General features: G+C 38.5%; 1 protein-coding gene across 1 annotated transcript in view; it reads right to left on the bottom strand.

Moving 5' to 3' along the window:
* Nucleotides 1–21,033, bottom strand: part of CUNH10orf67 (chromosome unknown C10orf67 homolog) — a 72,400-nt gene that overhangs the window by 6,272 nt on the left and 45,095 nt on the right. The window contains exons 10-15 of the mRNA XM_039331579.1: nucleotides 16,411–16,629; nucleotides 14,547–14,632; nucleotides 14,396–14,461; nucleotides 12,458–12,542; nucleotides 11,907–12,002; nucleotides 10,213–10,312 (exon numbers count right to left, since the gene is read on the bottom strand). Of these exons, the coding sequence (XP_039187513.1) occupies nucleotides 10,213–10,312; nucleotides 11,907–12,002; nucleotides 12,458–12,542; nucleotides 14,396–14,461; nucleotides 14,547–14,632; nucleotides 16,411–16,629 (652 nt within the window). The remainder of the gene's footprint in view (nucleotides 1–10,212; nucleotides 10,313–11,906; nucleotides 12,003–12,457; nucleotides 12,543–14,395; nucleotides 14,462–14,546; nucleotides 14,633–16,410; nucleotides 16,630–21,033) is intronic.

Genomic DNA, 21,033 nt, shown 5'->3' with positions numbered 1-21,033 from the left:
TGTTCACAAGCAGGAAATAGAGGCATATTCTTAGCTGGCCATTGTTCTTTTGAAATTTGAATTTGGAACCATTTTTTTCCAACCCTGAAATATAATTTAATCTTCAAAATTACAAGACCCCTGAGTGATCTGACCTCCATAAATCTTTCCATCACCGGTAATAATTTCCACAGATTAATTATGCATGATGTGTTGATGAATTTTCTTACGTCTGTTCTAAGTCTCTTTCCCATTAGATGACTCCTGGTTCTTAGCCTTGAGAAAAAGGCTTTGCTGCCTTGTTTTTTCCAGGACCTGATGACACTGGGATGCCCATGGCAGATTTGAAAGAGGTGGTGTGAGGCAGAGGGGTATGGAGAGTGCTGATCCACAGAGTGGCCAAGGATCAGACATCACTGAATGGCTGATGACGATGAAGCATGATTTGATATATCATGACCATGTTCCTCTTCCTTCTCTTTTTTCTAAACTAAAAAAATCCTGTATGTTCTAATCCAGGTTGTCAAAATGCCGGTCTGCAGGGTGGATGCGTCATGCCAAAAGTGCGCCCACCCTATTGCTGGCAATGGGGAAAAGGTCCCGATATGTCGTGCAATGTCATGTGACGTCACGAGTTTGACATGCCTGTAATCACTTCTCCTGTAGAAAGTACTTAACATCTTTAGGTCTTTCGTTTGCCTTTTCCTACACTTTTTCCAACTCTATTATGCCTTTTTTCAAGCATGCTGATCAGACATGAATATGGTATTCCAGATGCAGTAAATGTTATATATTTATATGAAAGCATTATAATGTTGGCAATATTATTTTCAATTCCTTTCCTAACGATCCTTACCAAGGAATTAGTCCCATTCATTGTTGCTGCCTTTTGATTTAACATCTTCATTAAGCTGTTGAGTCCTCGAATCAATGGCGAATGAATACAGCACATTCTGTAGTTCCAACAGCTCTTTTATTGAAGTCTTTTCCACTCTGTCACAGCTCTGAGGCTCACAGGCCTCTCAGAATCCTTTTAACAATGCCCCCGGGCAGAATGGTAACAATTAGGTGCGCTCCGAGCCTTGCGCATGCGCGTGAAGCCGGTGCCAGCCAGTCTGGTCCCGGGCAGCTTGCAACTGCCCGGGACCATTGCAACCTCCTGAGCCTGCCTTTGCAGGCTCAGGACACGACACCCCTTCCCCCCGGATGAGACTTATTAACTATATAGGTAGTTATACACGACCTCAACACGAGCGTGGTGTGCCAACCCCAAACCTGCACATCTATTGCAGCTGTGCAATACCCACACCACAAATGGTACCGGACTATAGTTCTGGGATTAATACTCAGTGCCCATACTTCCATTTTCCACAACAGCAGGCACCCTCTCACTTTTTCTGCTTTGCCAGCAGGGTTACAAAGTCCTCAAGATACTTGGGAGATCTTTTTACTTTCTGTGACCTCCTTAGATTCTGAGAATCCCTACTTCCTCTTGTACAGAGGATGACGTGGAGTTGCCCCCTCTTTCAAACCCTGGTGGTCCCCGTGAACTGTGCCCCATTGCCTGGACTGCTTGCTTGCCCACCGGGCTCGTCAGACCAGGACTTTGCTCCCCCATGAACCTGGTTGACCTACCTAACTGTAGGCTCTCGGGCCCCTCTGTAAGCCTGCCACTCTTTGGCATTTCTGTAGAGCCCTCCAAGCCCACAATGGACCTATCAAGGGAATGCATCCCTTCTCCCAAGCCCCATAACGGGATTGTCTGGGGTTTCTGCAGTGCCCCAAAACTCAGTTGCCCCCCAATCTATGCCGGAGGTGCCAGAATTGGGATTTGCCTCTCCGACCACCTCCCTGTGTGAAGGCTTCCTTCTGGAAACAGTAGCAGTACTTGGCCAACTTGACTGTTTGTGTGCCAGCTCTCTTGCAATGTTTGGGTTATTAGAATGCTCCCGGTTATTCTCCCTGACTGGAGTGCTGAATGATGAGTATGCCCCCTGGGTGACTCCCCGGCTGGAGTAGGCACTGGTGCCTGTGTGATTTCTTGTTCCCTTGAATTCCTGTTTGGAACACTTGTGGAATCTTGGAACAGGCCGTCTGTGACCTCTCCATTTGGCCCCAGCTGCTGTCAACACCCTTCCCTTTGCCCATAGTGGTCCCCCTCCCCCCTGGAGAAAGCCCAGGAGTTGCAGAGGGTAAGTCCAGTCTCGTACGCAGCTGATCGATATGCCGCCGAAGGACATGACTGTCATACAAGGAGACCTCGTATGACAAAGGGCCAGTAACCTTGCATACTACGGCAGGAACCCACAAGTGACTAGGCCCGTAGTTCCGGGTCCATACAGGGGCACTCACTTGCAGATACCGCGGTGCCCTGGGTTGGGTGACCTTAGGAGGCAGTCTATCCTAGTGCAACCTGTCAAGTTTGGTGATCAGTTTGCGCCCCCAACGGAGTTCAGCTGGGCTCTTCCCAGTGGAAGTTGAAGGTATGGTGTGGTAAGCAAGAAGAAAGTCTGCCAACCTGTGGTGCCAGTCCCTGTAGGTCAGTTTCTTTAAAGCATCCTTGGTGATGCGGACCATCCGTTCAGCCATACCGTTGGTGGAAGGGTGGAATGGTGCAGAGGTGGCATGACGAATCATGTTGGCCTGTAAGAAAGCTTGAAACTCGAAAGAAGTGAATTGAGGACCATTGTCAGACATCAGGACATCAGGGAGCCCATGTGCAGCAAAAATCCCCCTTAGTACTTGAATGGTCTTGGCAGCAATGGTTGAAGAGACAGGTACAACCTCAAGCCACTTTGAATAGCTATCAACAAGGACCAAGAAGAATTGACCCTGAAAGGGCCCAGCGTAATCAATGTGCACCCTAGACCAAGGTGATTGTGTTTCCTCCCATCTATGTACAGGAGCCTGAGGCATTTCCAGGCGAGAGCGCTGACACAAGTGGCATCCGTGCACCTGAGCCTCTATTTCCCTGTCTAACCCTGGCCACCACAAATGGCTTTGCGCAAGCGCCTTCATTCTGACAATGCCAGGATGGCCGTCATGAAGGGAAGCCAAGACCCTAGGCCTCATTGAGGTAGGAATAACAACTCTGCTGCCCCACAGCAGACAACCCTGAAAAGTGGATAACTCATGTTTCTTAAGCCAGAAACTCTGAAACTCAGTACCTGGACAACTCTCTGGCCATCCAGACAAAACCCAGGACAATAAACGGGTGAGTGTGAGGTCCGTGGCTGATTCAGCAGCCGCATCCCTGGCATTTAAAGGTGACTCAGGAAATGCCTGAATGGAAAGAATGTTGATGGCAGGGGCAGGGTCAGCCTCTACCATTCGTAAAGGTAATCTGCTAAGGCCATCAGCATGGCCCATTTCCTTGCCAGGTTTGTGAACCAAAGAAAAGTCATAGGCTGACAGAAAGATGGACCATCTCAGCATTCTGGGGGAGATGATATGGGGGGTTTGTTTGTTTGTAGTAAACAACCCCAATAGAGGCTTATGGTCAGTGTAGACCGTGAAGTGTCTGCCATATAGGAAATCATGGAATTTTTTAATTCCAGCAACAATGGCCAAGGCTTCTCTATCTATCTGAGCGTAGTTTCGCTCAGCAGAAGATAAGGTTCTGGAGTAATATGCAACAGGAATCTGAGTTCCATCAGGTCTTAGATGGCTAAGTACTGCTTCCACCCCATAAGGGGAAGCATCACAAGCGATGCACACAGGAAGAGTTTCATTAAAATGTGCAAGCACATCATTTGATGTAAGTAAGGCCTTAACCTCATTAAAGCTTGCTTCATGTGCTTGTGACCACTGCCACACTGCCTGTTTGTCCAAGAGCCGATGAAGTGGCTCAGCTACATTAGCTTTGTTAGGTATGAATGCATTGTAAAAGTTCAAGAGGCCCAGAAAAGCTTGTAATTCAGCTTTAGACTTAGGCCTAGGAGCTTGCAGGATAGCCTTTAATTTAGACTCAGCAGGGTGAATGCCCTTGGCATCTATTCTGAATCCCAGGAAATCTGTAGAAGACACTCCAATTTTGCATTTGTCTTTTTTAAGCTTGAGGCCTGTTTTCCTGAAACGCAGCAGAACAGCCCTCAACCTCTCAGCTAAATTTTGAGTGGATTCTCCTGCTATTAGGACATCATCAAAATAGGGGCAAACCCCTGGTATACCCTTCAGGGTGTTTTCCATTACGCTTTGGAAAATTCCAGGAGCCACATTTACTCCAAATTGTAGTCTTTTGACTTTGAATGCCCCCCTATGAGTTACAATAGTTTGTGCTTCAGCAGCAGCTTCATCAACAGACAACTGTTGATAAGCCTGTGCTAAATCCAGCTTTGCAAAAACACGCCTCCCTTTGAGGGAGGCCAAAATGTCGCTGACTACAGGTACAGGATATGCATGCTGTTGCAATGCCTTGTTTAGAGTGCATTTGTAATCTGCACAGATGCGAATGTCCCCATTAGCCTTAAGAGGCATGACAATGGGAGTTTCCCAAGGACTTGAGTCAACAGGTTCTAAGACACCTTGCTGAATCAATTTGTCCAATTCAGCATCAATTTTCCCTTTCAAAGCAAAGGGTACTCTCCTTGCTTTTACTCTGATAGGAGTGACAGTGGAGTCCAGTTTCAAGGAAACTGGAGGGCCTTTGTATGCTCCCAGCTGAGGGCTGAAGACATCTGCAAATTCTTTGCAGACTTCCTGTAGACCTAATATTTGCAAGCTGTGAAGCCCTGTAACTTGTATTCCCAAGGCCTCAAACCAATCAAGTCCAATGAGACTCGTGTGCTCACCCCCAACTACCAATACATCTAATGGACCTTCAAAATCCTTGTATTGTACATTAAGGGTGGCCTCCCCCTTAACACACACCTTGGAATTTTGGAAGCCCATTAAGAATATATTGGATGGCCTAAGCTTGGCCTGGAACCCACTGCTAGAGCAAATGTGTGAATGGAAATAATTGAAAGTGCAGACCCAGTGTCTAGTTCCATAACCAATGGAACTCCTTGCAACTTCACCTTAAGTGACAGTTTCTTTTTAAGTGGCTTGTGTGTGCCTGCCCTATAAATGCTTCTACGTGATACACAGAAACCCACCCTGTTTTGGCTGGGGACCCTGGTACCTTTCAGGTGCAATTCTTCTCGGGGTTGTACTTTCTGACAGCCCAGACACACAGCTGCTATGTGGCCTTGCTTTCCACATGCTCTACAGATTGCAGAACGGAACCTGCAGTCAGTCCTCCTGTGGTGACCTCCACACCCGAAGCACTTGGGTACAGCTGAAGACTTTTCTTTGCCTTCCTTCTGTTTTCTTTCTTTGGCTGGTAAAGATGATCCACCTCATCTTCAGTATCTTCTTCCAAGCTTTCCTGGACTCCCTCATGGTGCACGGAGACGGCTTCTGTATTGTTCCTGATAGTCCTCATGTTCTTGACTGCCCCACCTGCTGCCTCTTCTGCAGTGACCTCTCTCAAGGCATCATGGAATGAAGTGTCCTCCTTTGCAAAGAATCTCTGTTGCAAGTCTCTGTTCCTAAGCCCACATACAAATCGGTCTCTCAACCTTTCTTCTAAGTCTTTAAAATCACAAGGCTTAGCTGCTCTTCTTAAGGCTGCAATGTATTCTTTAGCTGATTCACCAGCTCTTTGATCCCTCTGTTCAAAAGTATGTCTCCATGCAATAACAGACAACTTGGGCTGAAAATGTTCCTTCAATAATTTTTTTAAATCTGTATAAGTGACAGATTCAAGAGGAGCAGGGGCTGCTAAATTTTCAGCAATTTCAAATGCATCTTGACCACAGACACACAGCAAAGTAGCGGCCTTCAAGCCATCTTCCCTTACTTGATTTACTCTAAAGAATTTTCTACCCTGGCAACATAAGATTCCCATCTTTCTGGATCCGTGACATCGAATTCAGACAGTCTCCCTATCTTCGCCATTCTTGCTTCTTTGTAAGGAAGGGGTCTATCAGCCAGCTTACCTCTAGCGACGCTATACTGGCAGGCCAGGTGCTGAGTTTAACGCCGTCTTCTTCTCTTCAGGACTCCTGGGTAAGCTTACAATTCTTCTTTTTGTTTGTTGTAAGCCATCCCATCCTCGTCGCCAGTGTTGAGTCCTTGAATCAATGGCGAATGAATACAGCACATTCTGTAGTTCCAACAGCTCTTTTATTGCAGAAAATAAATGAATGGTAACAATTAGGCGCGCTCCGAGCCTTGCGCATGTATGCGAAGCTGGCGCCAGCCAGTCTGGTCCTGGGCAGCTTGCAACTGCCCGGGACCATTGCAATGTCCCGAGCCTGCCTTTGCAGGCTCACGACACAACATAAGCTATCTTCTTTGACCCAAGATAGATAGATAGATAGATAGATAGATAGATAGCTTTTATTGTCATTTTTTTTACTGTGGGCACAATGGCACACATTAAAAATGAAATTTAGTTGCTTGCTCTCAAAGTGTACACATACATAACACAAATTTAAACATACTATATACAACATATGTATAGATCTATACCCTTACATATATAAGTAACATACATCTTGAATACATAATGGAAGGAGGAAGCTTTAGAGTTCACAAGGTTAATACTGTATGGAACAAAACTATGACTGAATCTGGATGTTCTGCTTTGGATACCACGGAGCCTCCTCCCAGAAGGTAACAAGGAAAACAGGTAAGAAAGATAATTTCCCTTTAGCTACAGTTTAAGTTTCATAACTTTAGAGATTAAATTATGGGAATTGTTTTGCATCTATTTAACTGTACATTTTAATTTATAAACAAGTAGAAAAGCACCAGGTGCAGATCCCTGAAGAGTTTCTTATTTCCCTTCATTGAAAAAAAAGGTTATTTATTTCTACTTTTTGTTTTCTCATTTTGAAACAACAGTCCAGCTTTTTTTAAAAAAAGTATCAAAACCTAAGAACCTACTTGATCAGACCATCTGCCTATTAAATCTAGCATCCTTTTTCAGAAAATTGGATCTTCTTTATCTGAGCAGAAAAGGCAGAAAATAATATTACTTTCTCACTGTGGCTTCAAAGCAACCACAAGCTCATGCTCTTTTCTTTGATCAAAGTCCTTGACTTACGACCATAACTGAACCCAAAATTTACATTGATAAAGACAGGTGTTAAATTAATCATGCCTCATTTTATGACCTTTTTGCCATGGTTGGTAAGCAAATCACTGGGTTGTTAAGTGAAGCAAATGGTTGTTAAGTGAATCTGGCTTCCCCCATTGATTTTGTTTGTCAGAAGTGCCCTAAGAAGCTTCTTAGGGAGAAGAAATGAAAGTCCCAGGACCCCAGGACCCTGCAATCATCACACATACTGTACATGCTGGCTGACAAGCATCCAAAGTTTGATTACATGACTGTGGGGATGCTGAAACGGTCATAAGTGTGAAAAGTGGTCATAAGTCATTTTTTAGTGCCATTGTAACTTTGAACAGTCATTAAACAAATGGTTGTAAGTTGAGGATTTCCTGTATATATCTGACAAATAGATTGTAGGTCCATAGTTTCATCTCCTGTATTTTATTTATTTTTATTTATTTATTTGTATCCTGCCTTCATTATTTCTACAAATAACTCAAGGCAGAGAACATAACCAACACGTCTTTCTTTTCCTATTTTCCCCACAACAGCAATAATGTGAATGAGTTTGGCTGAGAGAAAGTGACTGGTTCAAAATTACCCAGCCAATTTTTCATGCTAAGGTGGTCTGGAACTCAGAATCTTCTGATTTTTAGCCTGGTAAGATAAATCATTATCAACCATTCAGTGATGTTTGATTCTTGGCCACTCTGTGGATCAGCACTCTCTATGCTCCTCTGCCTCACATCACCTCCTTCAAATCTGCCATGGGCATCTCTTCTGGCCATTTTAGTAGGGGATTATGGATCTGAAATTCAATAATCTGAAGGGTACCTAGTTGAGGAAGATTAATCTAAACAATAATAATTGGTAATTCTCATTTATTATAGTTCATTAATCAACTCGTTCTCTTGGTTGCAATGGAAAGTGTTATAACTAATGACAAACTTTTCATAGGTAATCCCATGTCTTAAAAGTATTTAATTATAACAAGATCATAGGTAATTTTTCCCATTCCACAATTTTGAAATTTTTATTCTGATGAGATTCTCCACTGACTTGAACAGAAGATCTAATATTACATGATATAATGACAGACCTAAAAGTTGTGCTTCAAAGAGTTTTCATTAATAAATGACACACAGAGTTTAAATTTATTTTACAAAAAGTCCTGACTTCATCTAGCTTTAAATCTGATCTTCCTTTTGGCTTATTTGGGCTGAAAAAGAAGCAGAAACGAACAATGCAATCTTTCAAAATAATTTGAGTTGCTTCTGTGCATCAGATAGTTTTGTTTAAGCTTTCTCTTTTTGTCAAACTATGCAAAGAGTTGGTATTCCTTGGCAGTTTTATCTTAGGGATTCGTGTCTTTCTTACTCATTAAGACTGTCTCTAAAGATAACAAAAAGCAAATACTGCCTGGCTACCAGACTGTGAGAAAAGTCTTCTTCAGTCCAGAAAAGTAAACATGGCATTTTCTTTTCACAGGGTGGAAAGCTTGGATATTGTCCACTATCTATTTTAGAGAAGATTGAGAAGAGATAATAAAGTCTCCCAAAGCAAAGCAGAAAATGATGATGAGGCAATTGATCTTTCTTGAATTGCTACTATAGTTTACATAATTGTCTAGGACTAATCACATTGATCAAAATGATAGTTGTCACCTGTTAGGTTAAACTATTATTTTAAAACCATGATTTATTCAATAAACCACAGTTGGATGGATTCACATCACTTTAAATTGTAACACAGATTCACACATTAAATCAAAACCAATCAATTCATATTATGACTTAGCTTATTATATGAACCTACATAGGCCTTATTCCTAAATAAATAAGAAAAGGTCATATAGCTTTTGGATCAAACATATGTTTGGTATTTGGAAGTTATCAGATTAATCTTCTGATATCTTTCTAGTTTAGTGTTTTCCAACTTTGGCACTTTGAAGATGGCTAGAATTCCTAACACAGCATATTAGCTGGGGAATTCTAGGATTTGAGGGCCACATCTTCAAGTTGCCAAATATGAGAAATACTGCTCTAGTTAAAAGCATCAGATGATGTTAAAGATGTCTTATTGCTAGACAGAGCAGATAATACTTGGTCAGATGGATAAAAGTTTTTAATCTAATAACTGCTGCACATATTCCTATGGGACATACACTGAGGTAAATATTCATGTGATTTGTCTATTACAGTTAAGCCTATTTGAACCAAATACTTTATTCTGGCTGATTTTTCCTGGGCTAGGAAAATAAGCAGGACTAGATTTAATTAATAATCAGATGGTAGACTATGGTTTATAAACCAAGTCGAAGAACATATCATCTGGTTTAGGGACTGTGGTATTTTTAGTAATACCAAGGTATACAAATTTCATCTATAAGAATTTCTTCAGATAGCAAAATAACTTTGCTGGGTTTGAGTATTTTACACTTAGCTTAGAGCAAGGAAGAATATATTGATTGGTGTTCAGCCTTAGAGAATGTTTATTTTGAATCTGAATTGTTCTCAGTCCTAGTAACAAAGACTAGATTTATTAAAGTTTTGGAAGTTCACAAACAAGCTTAGCCAGTATCACTATCTAAGCAGGATGTTCACTGTTAGAAGTCCTTGTGATAATATCTATTGAGAAATAAGCTAATAAGTCTGTAGTGAAACTCCCCTCCCTCAATCTGGAGAAGGTTGCAACCATAATTGTTTATTTTAAACATCCCCCCACTACACAAAGGCTAAGTATTTCTAACGCTTGTGTACTATAAACAGCAATACAGAAAAGTATCTTGAAAAATAAAGTTTAACTGCTTCTGATGGTATCTGAAATAAACAACAGAAATTTGGATGTTGTTTTTAAACTAAGGCATCTATTTACATTATAATCAGCAAGAAAATAAATAGATATCTGTAAGATTTAAAAGTAACCAAGATTATTGATGCCACATATAATTAGAACAGTGTTTCTCAACCTTGACAATTTTAAGGCATGTGGACTTCAACTCCCAGAATTCCACAGCCAGCATTGCTGGCTGTGGAATTCTGGGAGTTGAAGTCCACATGCCTTAAAATTGTCAAGGTTGAGAAACACTGAATTAGAAGAAGAACACTTACCATATGTTACAGAAGATTACTTACCTTGGATTAAAGCATTGGGAACTGCAGTTGTAACTGGATTGTTGGCATAATTTTGTTCTTCATTACCTGACTCAATGTCTATCTCAGTAGTTATCTCCGGCTGAAATTAAATATTTTGTTATTAAAAAATCTTATACAATTAAATTACAAGAAACTTTAAAGAGAATCTATGCAAAATATTATTGATTAATATGGCAATTTTAATACATATTATAATATTTGAGGATTTATAATTTGTAGAATTTTTGAGTAAAATAAATGTATAAGTGGAACAGAGAAAATATAGTTCTTGAAATTGCAACTTTAATATATACTTTAAATATTGTGACTGAACTAATTTATCTTGAAAGCTACAATGTGGTTTGTTTGGTTTTGGTTTAGTGTATTGGGTGAATCCAGCCACTAAGATTTGCAAAGCATGATTTATTACCATTGCAGTTTGTTTAATGGACCACAATTAAACAACCCGTGCCTCAAGACAATAGTTGAATCCAGTCATTCAAAAATAAGTGATGCTAACACAAAGCAGGATCAATCAGACTTTCAGAGTTCTTGGGCAAAAATGGAATTTTGAGTCCATGTTGCAGGTACTTTCCCCAACTGGAGGCTGAAGACAGGTTTGCCAATTCATAAAATGGATGTCAAAGAGGGCATGACACCTTACAAAGCACTGATTTAATGGAAAGCTAGCTATTTTCCTTTCTAGTACTTGTTTCAAAGAACATTCCCACCCTGTAAACCTAAACTATTATATAAAATGCTTGCTTTCCCATTTTGTGAGGAGGTTCCTCTTTCTTGCAAATTTAATGATTATTGAATGAACAAACGGCCATTTCACTTTAGTGTTGTGCTATCTTCTGAATTTTCCACAACACTGTTATGAGTGTTTCAATCCTTATAAACCACCCAGATGCATTAAGATGGATAGTTCTATAAATTGTTAAAACAAATAAACAAATAAAAACCACCAGCTTCAGAATGCATATAGACCAATGATTCTTACTTTCAGCCTTTCACATGAGTAGTTTTACATTTACAATCATTTGTTTAGCCATTATTCACAGTTACAATTTCCAACTGTATTTACAATAGCTGCTGCATCCTGGGTTCCAACAATCTTTCCATCCTGCTTCCAACAAGCAAGGTCAATGGAAGAAGCTGGATTTGTGAACCATTTAACAACTGTAGCAAAAACAGTTATAAAACCAACTCATTTAACAACAATCTTACTTAGCAAAGGAAATTCTGGTCCCAATAGTGCCTGTAAGTTAAGAACTACCTATATATATTAAAAACCAAATAGCAAGATTACACTGAAGCTATGAAACTCAATTCAGCATCTATTGTATCTCTAACTTGAGAACTGTACAGCAAATAGGGATTCTGACAGCAACATCCCCAGCGGGCTGGGGCAAGGAGGGACAGCTTTGTGACATCATGGCAGGCTCTGTCCATTTTTTATGCCCATTGTGATACCATATGCATGTACAAAAGGGGAAGAGCTTATATCATAATGCCATGATATTGCTTTCTTCCTTCTCAAAAAAGCTGCAAGTAACTGTGGGGCCCTGGATTGTGAATTTACAATACTTGACCATCATTTTTGAGCATGCTAGTAATCTTCCAGGCTCTGAGTGACAAGAAAGTTAACAGCACTAGCAACCTAATTATTAGTCTTAAGCGAAATTACATACCAGGGGTGAATACTGCATATACAAACTACTTGAAATCCAACGGCGTTTATGTGGAGGATTCTGAATTCGATTCTGGATGTGTATAGGCAAAGCTTTCTGGAACATAAAACATAATTCAAATGATTCAATGGCCAATGAAAATTCATGCCATAATTCATAGTCTATCCTAGGATTTTCAAAATTATTACTAAAAATAAAGTTAGAGAAGACAAATGAAAGATAATGTTCATTCTCCAAATCAGAAGGACAAGATATTTTGTGAACTTGAGCTCCTAATTCACCAGATGTGTCACAATTTGCAAGAGATAGTACTATGTCTATGCAGGACATGTAAGTGTTATGATATACAGAGGCATAACACAAAACAAAGAACATCTCAGATAAAAGGTCATATTTGGTGGCCCCAAAACTAGGTCTCATGCTGATATCAGAAGTGCCACATAAATCAGAAAGCAGATCCTTTCTGAACTTGAATTTCAAAAATATCACATGCTTTTAGATTTAAAGAAAAAAAAATTAAACTACAGAACATGGGTACCTATTATACCTACCCTTTCAGTTAGTACTGGGCGTCTGAATTTCACTGATTGTTGCAGTGATTGTCTAAGATACATCTCATTCTTAATAGCATGCAGGCTAGAAATAAATGGAAAGAATCTGTTTTTAAATTAATTAAGTGACTGCCTCTCTGCAGCTTTATTTTTACAAGTAGGGTTGAAACTGAAAGATTTATTGAACTTTCCCAAAACATATTTAGATGGCAGTGCACCCCTTGACTCAGTGCCCCATTGCAAATTATTTCTGCAAATCCCCATAATTCAAAAATAGTTGACTGTTGCTGCTTAACAAGAAAACAACTTTGAGTTCCAGTCTAAATCATAGCAAATTGGACAAATACCACCACATATTATAACAAAATATCATTTGCCTTTACATTCTGGGTGCTTGTTTACTGAATCTTCTCCCTCCCATTTCTGGAGGTAGCAATATTTGCCTCCTCCTACGCTTTGGCACTTCAACAGTTCTTGGGGATTTCTCAACAATAGAACATAAGAATTTAACTGGACTATCTGCTACTTGTTTCAGGATCTAGGATATATTTCACCTGGTCCTGGAGATTTAAACTCAGTGTGAAAGATATTCCCAAACCATGTTTATATCAATTTCAAACTTTAATCCTGTTCTTTGCAATTTCCTGGTTGAATACATAGGGTTTCTTTGTTAGAAAAATTGGAAACAAAATGGGAATTAAATAGTTTTCTTTGTTATCTATTAGCATTTTGCCTTTTCTATTAGGCAGTTTGTGTGACTATTTTAACTTTTATTTTAAATATATTTAACAAAGACCTTTTGACTGGTCTTAGCATTCTTAGCCAACCTCAGCTCATTCTGAACTTTCATTTTTCTGACACCAGATTTACAATTCTGGTCTACCTGTCTGTATTTTGCTTTGTGATTTGGCAATCTTTCCATTTCCTGTATGTGTCCTTCTTTGTTTTCGTGTCTTTAGTAAGCTTTTTGCATAGCCACATTGGCTTCCTTTCACATTTTTTCTCCTCACTGAAATTTCTTTCAGTTTTGCTTTTCATGTTTCCTTTTTTAGGAAACATTCCCATTAATACTGAGCATCTTTTCCTATTGGTTTCTCCTGTTACAAGATCTGACTTTTAATTTTTTAAAGTTGAGCAAAATCCACTGTTTTCAAACTAAATTGCATATTTTGATTATGGATTTTTTGGTGTTCTCTGAGCTTGGTTGTTTACTTGCAGATGTTTCATTATCCATCAGTCATTATGGCTGCATCTATTCATGTTTTGTACAAAATATCTAAAAGAGAGAAAATTTTCAAGTACATTCCCCAACCACCGAAATCCTCAGGTAAATTCCTGATTGCTCATTCATGTAGCTCCTCCTTCGAACTGGGCTGCCTAATATTCCTCTTTCAATTTCTGCTTATTCAGTAAGGAGTTATCCAGATAAACAATCAACAGCTCCCAAGATACAGTCCTTGTAATTATCAGCTATTCGGGAAATGAAAAAAATGAGTTTTTCATACTTCACTCTCAACATACACTTCCTCAGAATAAATCATTTCTCTGACTCTTTTTTTTTTTGTCCTCAGACAAATTCCTTTCAGCTTTCTTTCTTCCGTATTTCAATGAAGGATAAAGTGCATTTTGAAATCATGGTGTTTTGTCAGCCAACTAATTCTAACTGTGGTTTATGTAATGCACAAAAAGGGTTATTTAATTTGCTTATAGAATTCTGGACTAATTCTAGTTGAGTATGCATTTTACCAATACATTTTACTTTAAAATGTCCAAAGAAGACGCTTTGCCATTATTATTTGCAGGCTACAGTTTATAGCTTAGTGTTATGGATGTAACAGGCCACAATGATGTGTTCACAAAGCATACAACAAAGCAAATACACAAGGCTTAGTATGATGTGTTAATGCAATTAAATAGATAGTATTAATAACATAATACCTTTTCTTTAGAATATCAAACTTTAATATCCAAGATTTATTCAATTCACTTAATTCCTTCTGAAGTCTGAAAAAAGAAAAGAGGAACATTTGTATGTTTTTTAAATATAGCATGATTGCCTTCTACATACAACACTTCCTTGTGCACGTACCTCTGTGCATGCAATCTTGCTTGTTCTTCAGCTTTCTTAAGCCTCTTCATTTCACTATATAATGCTTTTCTCTCAGTTGCCATTGCCTTTTCAAATAAAGTTTGCAACACACACACACACACACAAAAAACCACAAGAACCATGCATTAATTATAGATGTATGGAAAATGCTGAGCACACAGATATAACAATTGGACACAGAGAGAAATATTTATTCATTCAAGATTATCAGTATATGTTAATCTCTCTTCCCCCCTCAAATACCACATTAAAACTACTGAATGTAATTATTAACCAAAAATAAGCAGCAGCTGAGAAGGCTATGGGTTATATAAAAACCTTGGAAAACAGTATGTACTTACAGTATGTACAGCAGGTTTATTGAGAAGCCTACACCTTGTTTAAAAATCTAAAACTGTTATTGTTATTTCTAGATTAAAAAAAGATGACATGTAAAAACAGATTCATTCAAATACTATTGCAAAAGGTACTGATTTGTGAAGATCAGGAGTATGGTGTCCAGTGTCCACAAATTGCAATAACTAAGAGCATCTGTTAGTTCTTAACTATCTTTATCAAAACTACAAAGGATCTTGCCCTTTCTTAAGTATCTGTAGTGTCACTGACAAAAAAGACGGGACTTACATCTCAGTGATGCAGTGCTGCTTTTGTTATTAGGCCCTGTTTCCCTGGTGGATAACATTGCTTCCAACCTCCACAGTTCTGGCCTTACTAACTGGCCTTATTAAAGTTGTAGAGGTCTAGGGGTCATTAGCTGCTCCACCCATAGTCAACTGGTACAGTGGCCAGTATGTTGAATTTTAACTAAAAAGAGTTTATATTTTTGTTCATTTGTTGGCCTGGCTTGAAGAGAGAGAAAGAGATCTTAGCATAATCAAGTGAGTTAAATATATTCTCCATTGTTATTCTGCCCATTCCTTCCTTTGTTCTCAGTAATTATCCAACAAAACTTCAGTTATATTCAAGCAGGACATTATAGTTACCAGTATTTGACTAAAACAATTTCAAATTCTGGCTTATTTCAGTACTTGAAAAGCAGTTTGGTAGTTGATATAATGGGAAACTGTGAATTGAAAACTGTGACAAGGAGGGAAAAGTTACTGAAAAGACAGAGCATGAGGTAAGATGAGTGACCCATAAACAAACAAACAAACAAACAAACAAACAAACAAACAAACATGTGACTTCAGAGCTCCTGCATGTCGTGACTCATTAAGCTGATATTAATACATGAAATCAATAAATCTTAGCCTAATCCCACTTTTGTTTTTGTCCAGAAAAAAGAAGCATCTTCTCTCTCTAGAGCAATTTTCTCAATTTGACATCTTCTAGAGGTGAAGGGTCTACAATTCCAAGCCAATAAGTTTATTAAGTCTTAAAGAAAATGAAAACCTCTAGAATAAGCTGAAATATAAAAAACGAATAACATAACAAACCTGGTTGCATAACTTATAGTTACATAATATATCAGCAACTTTATCTTCATTTTTCATCAAAACTAGGTAAGCACAAGATAGTAATTCTAGAAAATTGGTCATCAGATTAAGTTTTAGAGTTTATGTTTAGCTCTTCCAAAGAACTTTTGAGCTGCAATGAAAATCACATAAAATGTAAACTTGCACAATGCCTTTAACCTAATGGGAAAAGCTAGTGGAATGGAGTGTGGAACATGCTACTTGTCAGGATAAACCCAAGGAAAAACAGAAAATTCCCTGCTCCCTCTTCATTTTGCCCTTCTGTTACAAAGGTCATTGAGAAAAGTTATGAGGACAATGCTGCAGCTGAGGAGGAAGATGTGATATGGGGATAAGGGTTGTCTTAGCTTAGAAAAATAGCTCATTACCTCATCCAAAGTTTCACCTATCCCATCTCCTTTGGTGGCTGAGTCTTTGGTGACTGTATCTTTGGTAGTTGTGTCTTTGGTGCTTGTGTCTTTGGTGGTTGTGTCTTTGGTGGTTGCTGGTTTAAGAGCTGCCTCTTTACTGGTTATCTCTTTGACAGCTTTCCCTTTCAAGCTTTTTTTCCGGCCCTTTTTCACTTTTCCTTCCTGTTCTGAGGCTTTCTAAAAATACAAATAATAATCCTTCCATTTAAGACATGAAGGTTTTTGTAAGCAAACTCTCAGACATTAAGCCCTGATAGAAATCTTATTTCAAAGCTTGGCTAGGGGGAGTGGATCTTGTCTAGCATTTCAAATATCCTCCCAAGGGAAACTCACCTGCTCTCCCCTTTGTTCATCCTTTGATGGTCTGTTTCACAGGACTTCTTTCAGATTCCTGCTTCTTAGGGTTTAGGGATATAAATATTAGAAATGAATAAAACACAATAATAACAAGGTATAAAGGCTGAATGGCAGTCAATTTATAAGGCAACAGAGTTGTCCAGCCCAGTCACAACATTATGAAAGTAACAAAAACAACAATAAATAATTAATGCACAGCTGGGATGAAAAAAGCAAGTAAGATAAGGAAACTAACATGGGAGGAAAACTATGGAGAAAAACAATGGGGAAAAACTATTTTTAATCTTCACTCCACAAGATAAATCTTATCTGTTAAGTGCCTATGATGTTCCCCTATCTTAGATGACATACATTTGAGATGAGATGTGGTTTATTGCAAGGAGGATGCAACAATAGAAATAAATATGGCCGTTTAGTGGGGGGAAAGTTACTTATTTCTGCCCTGGCTATTAAATATATTAACAGAATTTTGTTGCTGTTGTATATTATTTTCAATCACATGTGTATATTAATTTTAGATCAGAACAAAGTTGAATTTTTAAAACCAAGGTTTGTTAAAGAAAGCATTCTGGGTTTCTAAAGAAATTACTCTAGTTTCTACGCTGGTATCTTTGAATCTCAGTATACCTGCAAATATCTCATCTGGTGCCAATCAAAGCCATTTAATAGTTTTAAAATATACAAAAAAATAGGAAATTAAATGTAGTTAAATGAGGAGTTAACGTCTAGGATAAGCTGAAATATAAAAATGCTTCTGCATCCTAGGCACATCTGAGAGGCATTCTTAACACAAAAAAATGATAAGGAGCTGCTGAAAAGTTTATTCATTCCCCCCATCCCCAACAAAAGACCAAAGCTAAAGTGGTAATGACTTGCCACAAGGCTATAAATAATTGGCAGCAACAGTAACAGCCCTTTTCTTTCTGTTCCCTTCAGGGCTTATTTTCTTTGCCATTGTTTTCTTTTGCCTAGTACTATTTTTGTGGTTTTTTTCTATTATTCTTTGTTTTTTTAATGTTTGGACAATTGTACACAGCCCAGAGTCACTGGGAGTTGGGCAGCATATACATTTAATAAATTATTTTTCTACCGGTATACCTACTATCTCCATAACAGGTAGTCCTCAACTTGTTACCATTCATTCAATGATGATTCAGAGTTACGACAGCACTGTTTTGTCTTTCTAAAGCTAGTTGCTCCCTCCTGTTGCTATATGGATAAAATGAGGAGAATGATGCTTGCATTCTTTAAAAAAAATAGCTTGTTCAAAAAATTTTCCATACAAAAATCATATAACACTGGAGAAGTATATATGAATTATAAATCTCCATTCAACCGAATTTGACTCCATGATGATTTCTTAGCAAATGCACGTTTTTTCAGATTACTTTTATTTTCATACACAATGGTTCATCCTATTTATTCGTTGTTTCCAGTATTTTCATATCACAACTTCATCTCGCTAAATAATTCACAAACCAAATCATAGCAACAAATAACCATGATAATTATATTATATTGTAAGCTACCTTGAGTCACTGCATCAGTGAGAAGGGCAGCATAACAAACAAATAAATATTTTTCATGAAACATGGGTAAAATATAAGATACCTTACTGCTGATCATATAGAAAATAAATCATTGTTATTATCTGGATGTTTGTAACCCTTGTTTTGTATTGTCAGTTGTTTTGAGCACTGCCTAGAAATACAATAAACAAAGAGAAACATACATGTTTTTTTCACCAAAGTTCTGGTGGAAAAGCCACTTGAGTTGTTTTTTTAAAGAGGTAATTAAATTGAAGGCTAGCTGGATCGCAGGGGGAATGCGTGGGGTAGCAATAGAGAAGCCTTGCTTCTCAGTCGGTCCTCTTCTCCTGAACAGTGGAATCCAGAGCATCTCTTTTAAAGCACATGGACTAGCTGGCCAATGTCAGGTTGGAAGAGACAGTTCTTATAATTATTCTGGGCTCTTACCTACATTCTGAAACCTAACAGAACAGCACAAGAGCCATAAAACAGGGGTAATAGATAATTTTGTATCAATTGCAGTAAGGGCAGTCCAAGATAGAGTGCATTGCAGTAATCAAATCTGAAGTTAAAGAAGACACAAGTGAGTTTTAAAAAGATTTAAAAAGAGCTGAAACCGGTACAGTATCTAAAGTTGGGCAAAGATCCTTGGCCCTAGCTCTATCAGCTAATTTAGGTGAAGATGTGAATCTCACAAGTATTCCTAAATTTGAACTGAATGTAAAGCAGTTCTTCCGACCTTTAATCCTTGAGTAGTTCAGAAGACTAGTAGACTAACAGTAGTTACCAAAGCAGCTTTGAGATCAAACAGGACAGCTATTTCTGATGCATTCCCAGGTTTTAATTCTAACTGAAATGTGTTCATATAATTACTATGCCAGCTTCTTCAAAATCTCATCTAAAAGGGAAAGATTGTAGATTGGGTGAAAATTTTTAGTGCTGTAGAGCTAATGGATGGGCTCTACAGCTAAGGGATCACTGGATTTTTAAGATGACAGATACCACTCCCACTTCACCATCAGGAGGGGGTTCTATCTACCTGGTATGTTAAGGCAGGGGTCCCCAACACCCATGGCCTGGAACCATGTGGTGGGTGACCACATGAAGTTCTGTTTGTGCACACGAAACCATCCCCTCCTCTCTTTCCTTCAGCCCTGCTGCCGGTCCAAAGGGCCAGAAAGGCTAAGGGATGCCAAGAATGGATAGTAAGTGATTCAAAGAATAGAAAAAAGATGGAAGGAGTATACAGGACATCCTTGGCTTACAACTACAACTGAGTTCAAAATTTCCATTAGTAAGCAAGGCAGTGATTAAGTGAGTTTTGCTCCATTTTGCAACCTTCTTGTCATGGTTGTTAAGTGAATCACTGTAGTTGTTAAGTGAATCACATGGTCTTTAAGTGAACCTGGCATCCCCCATTAACTTTGCTTGTCAGAAGGTCGCAAAAGGTGATCATATGACCCCAGGACAGTGCAACCATCGAAAAAAATGTTAATTGCCAAGCATCTAAATTTTAATTATGTAACTATGCCATGCTGCAACTGTTGTAAGTGTAAAAAGCAATCATAAGCCATTTTTTTCAGTGCTGTTGTAATTTTGTTCACTAAACAAATGGTTATAAATTGAGAACTACCTGTACTAAAAGTCTGTAAAATCAGCATCCAAGATAACTTAAGAAATAATTGCTAATCACATGATTATTAAGTACTGGAAGGTGATGTTAAATCAGCATTCTGGTCATTACTAAGTTGGAAGGCAAATTTATAGAAATATGGCAAGCAACAGAAGAAGAACCAGAAAGTTCTACAAAACTATACAGGAAATTTGGAGAACAATACAGCGGCCAACAAAATGTTTGTCTATGTACCAATATCAAGAACGGAGACTTACAGAGTGTGCAACCTATTAGATCAACTTGTAATTTTCACATGTCAACAGAATAATTCTTAGGATTATGCAGGTTAGAGAGCTACATAGAAACAGAGAGGCCAAATGTTCATATTTGCTTTAGAAAGGTTTAGGAAGAAGAAACATTATAGTTGATCTGTCCTGGATAAGTGAGAAAGCCAAAGAATACTAAAAAGAAGTTGGCATGTTTCTCATTGATTATAGAAAAGTCTTCAACTACATCAACTATGTCAGCCATATTTCCTTGTGTGAAACCTAAAGACTAGACAGGAAATACCAGCCTGGACTTCTGTCTATCACAACATGGCAAAATAGACTGCTCCAAAATGGCAAAACAGCGAAACAAGGCTGTATATCCTCTCTTAATTTTTTTTCAACCTATATGATGAATATATAGGAAGAAAGCTGAACTGAAAAAATTTTGTGGTTTTAAAACTGCAAGACGAAACACTGATATATTGCTCTTTGCTGGGGAGTGGTGTCACTCTGATAGCTGCACCCACAATTTCTCTCTCTGCCCAATTCACCTCACAGAATTGTTGTTGTGGGGAAAATGGGAGGAGGAAGGTGTGTTGGATATATTTGCCACCTTGAGTTTTTTTATAAAAATAATAAAGGTGGGATACATATAAACAAACAAAACTGAGGAATATAGTAGGAAAGGGGACGACCAGCATCAAGATGAAAGGATTTCATTACAGCAGTAATGGGTGCATTGTTGGAAGATCTGAAGGGCCAAATCTGAGGATAATTCTTCCTGGAATAGGTCTTTCTATGTAGTTCTTAA

This window comes from Crotalus tigris, unplaced genomic scaffold, assembly GCF_016545835.1.
Source record: "Crotalus tigris isolate CLP2741 ecotype Arizona unplaced genomic scaffold, ASM1654583v1 scf7180000024437.13266115, whole genome shotgun sequence".
Lineage (NCBI taxonomy): Eukaryota > Metazoa > Chordata > Lepidosauria > Squamata > Viperidae > Crotalus > Crotalus tigris.
This window is presented reverse-complemented; position numbering and strand designations above follow the sequence as displayed.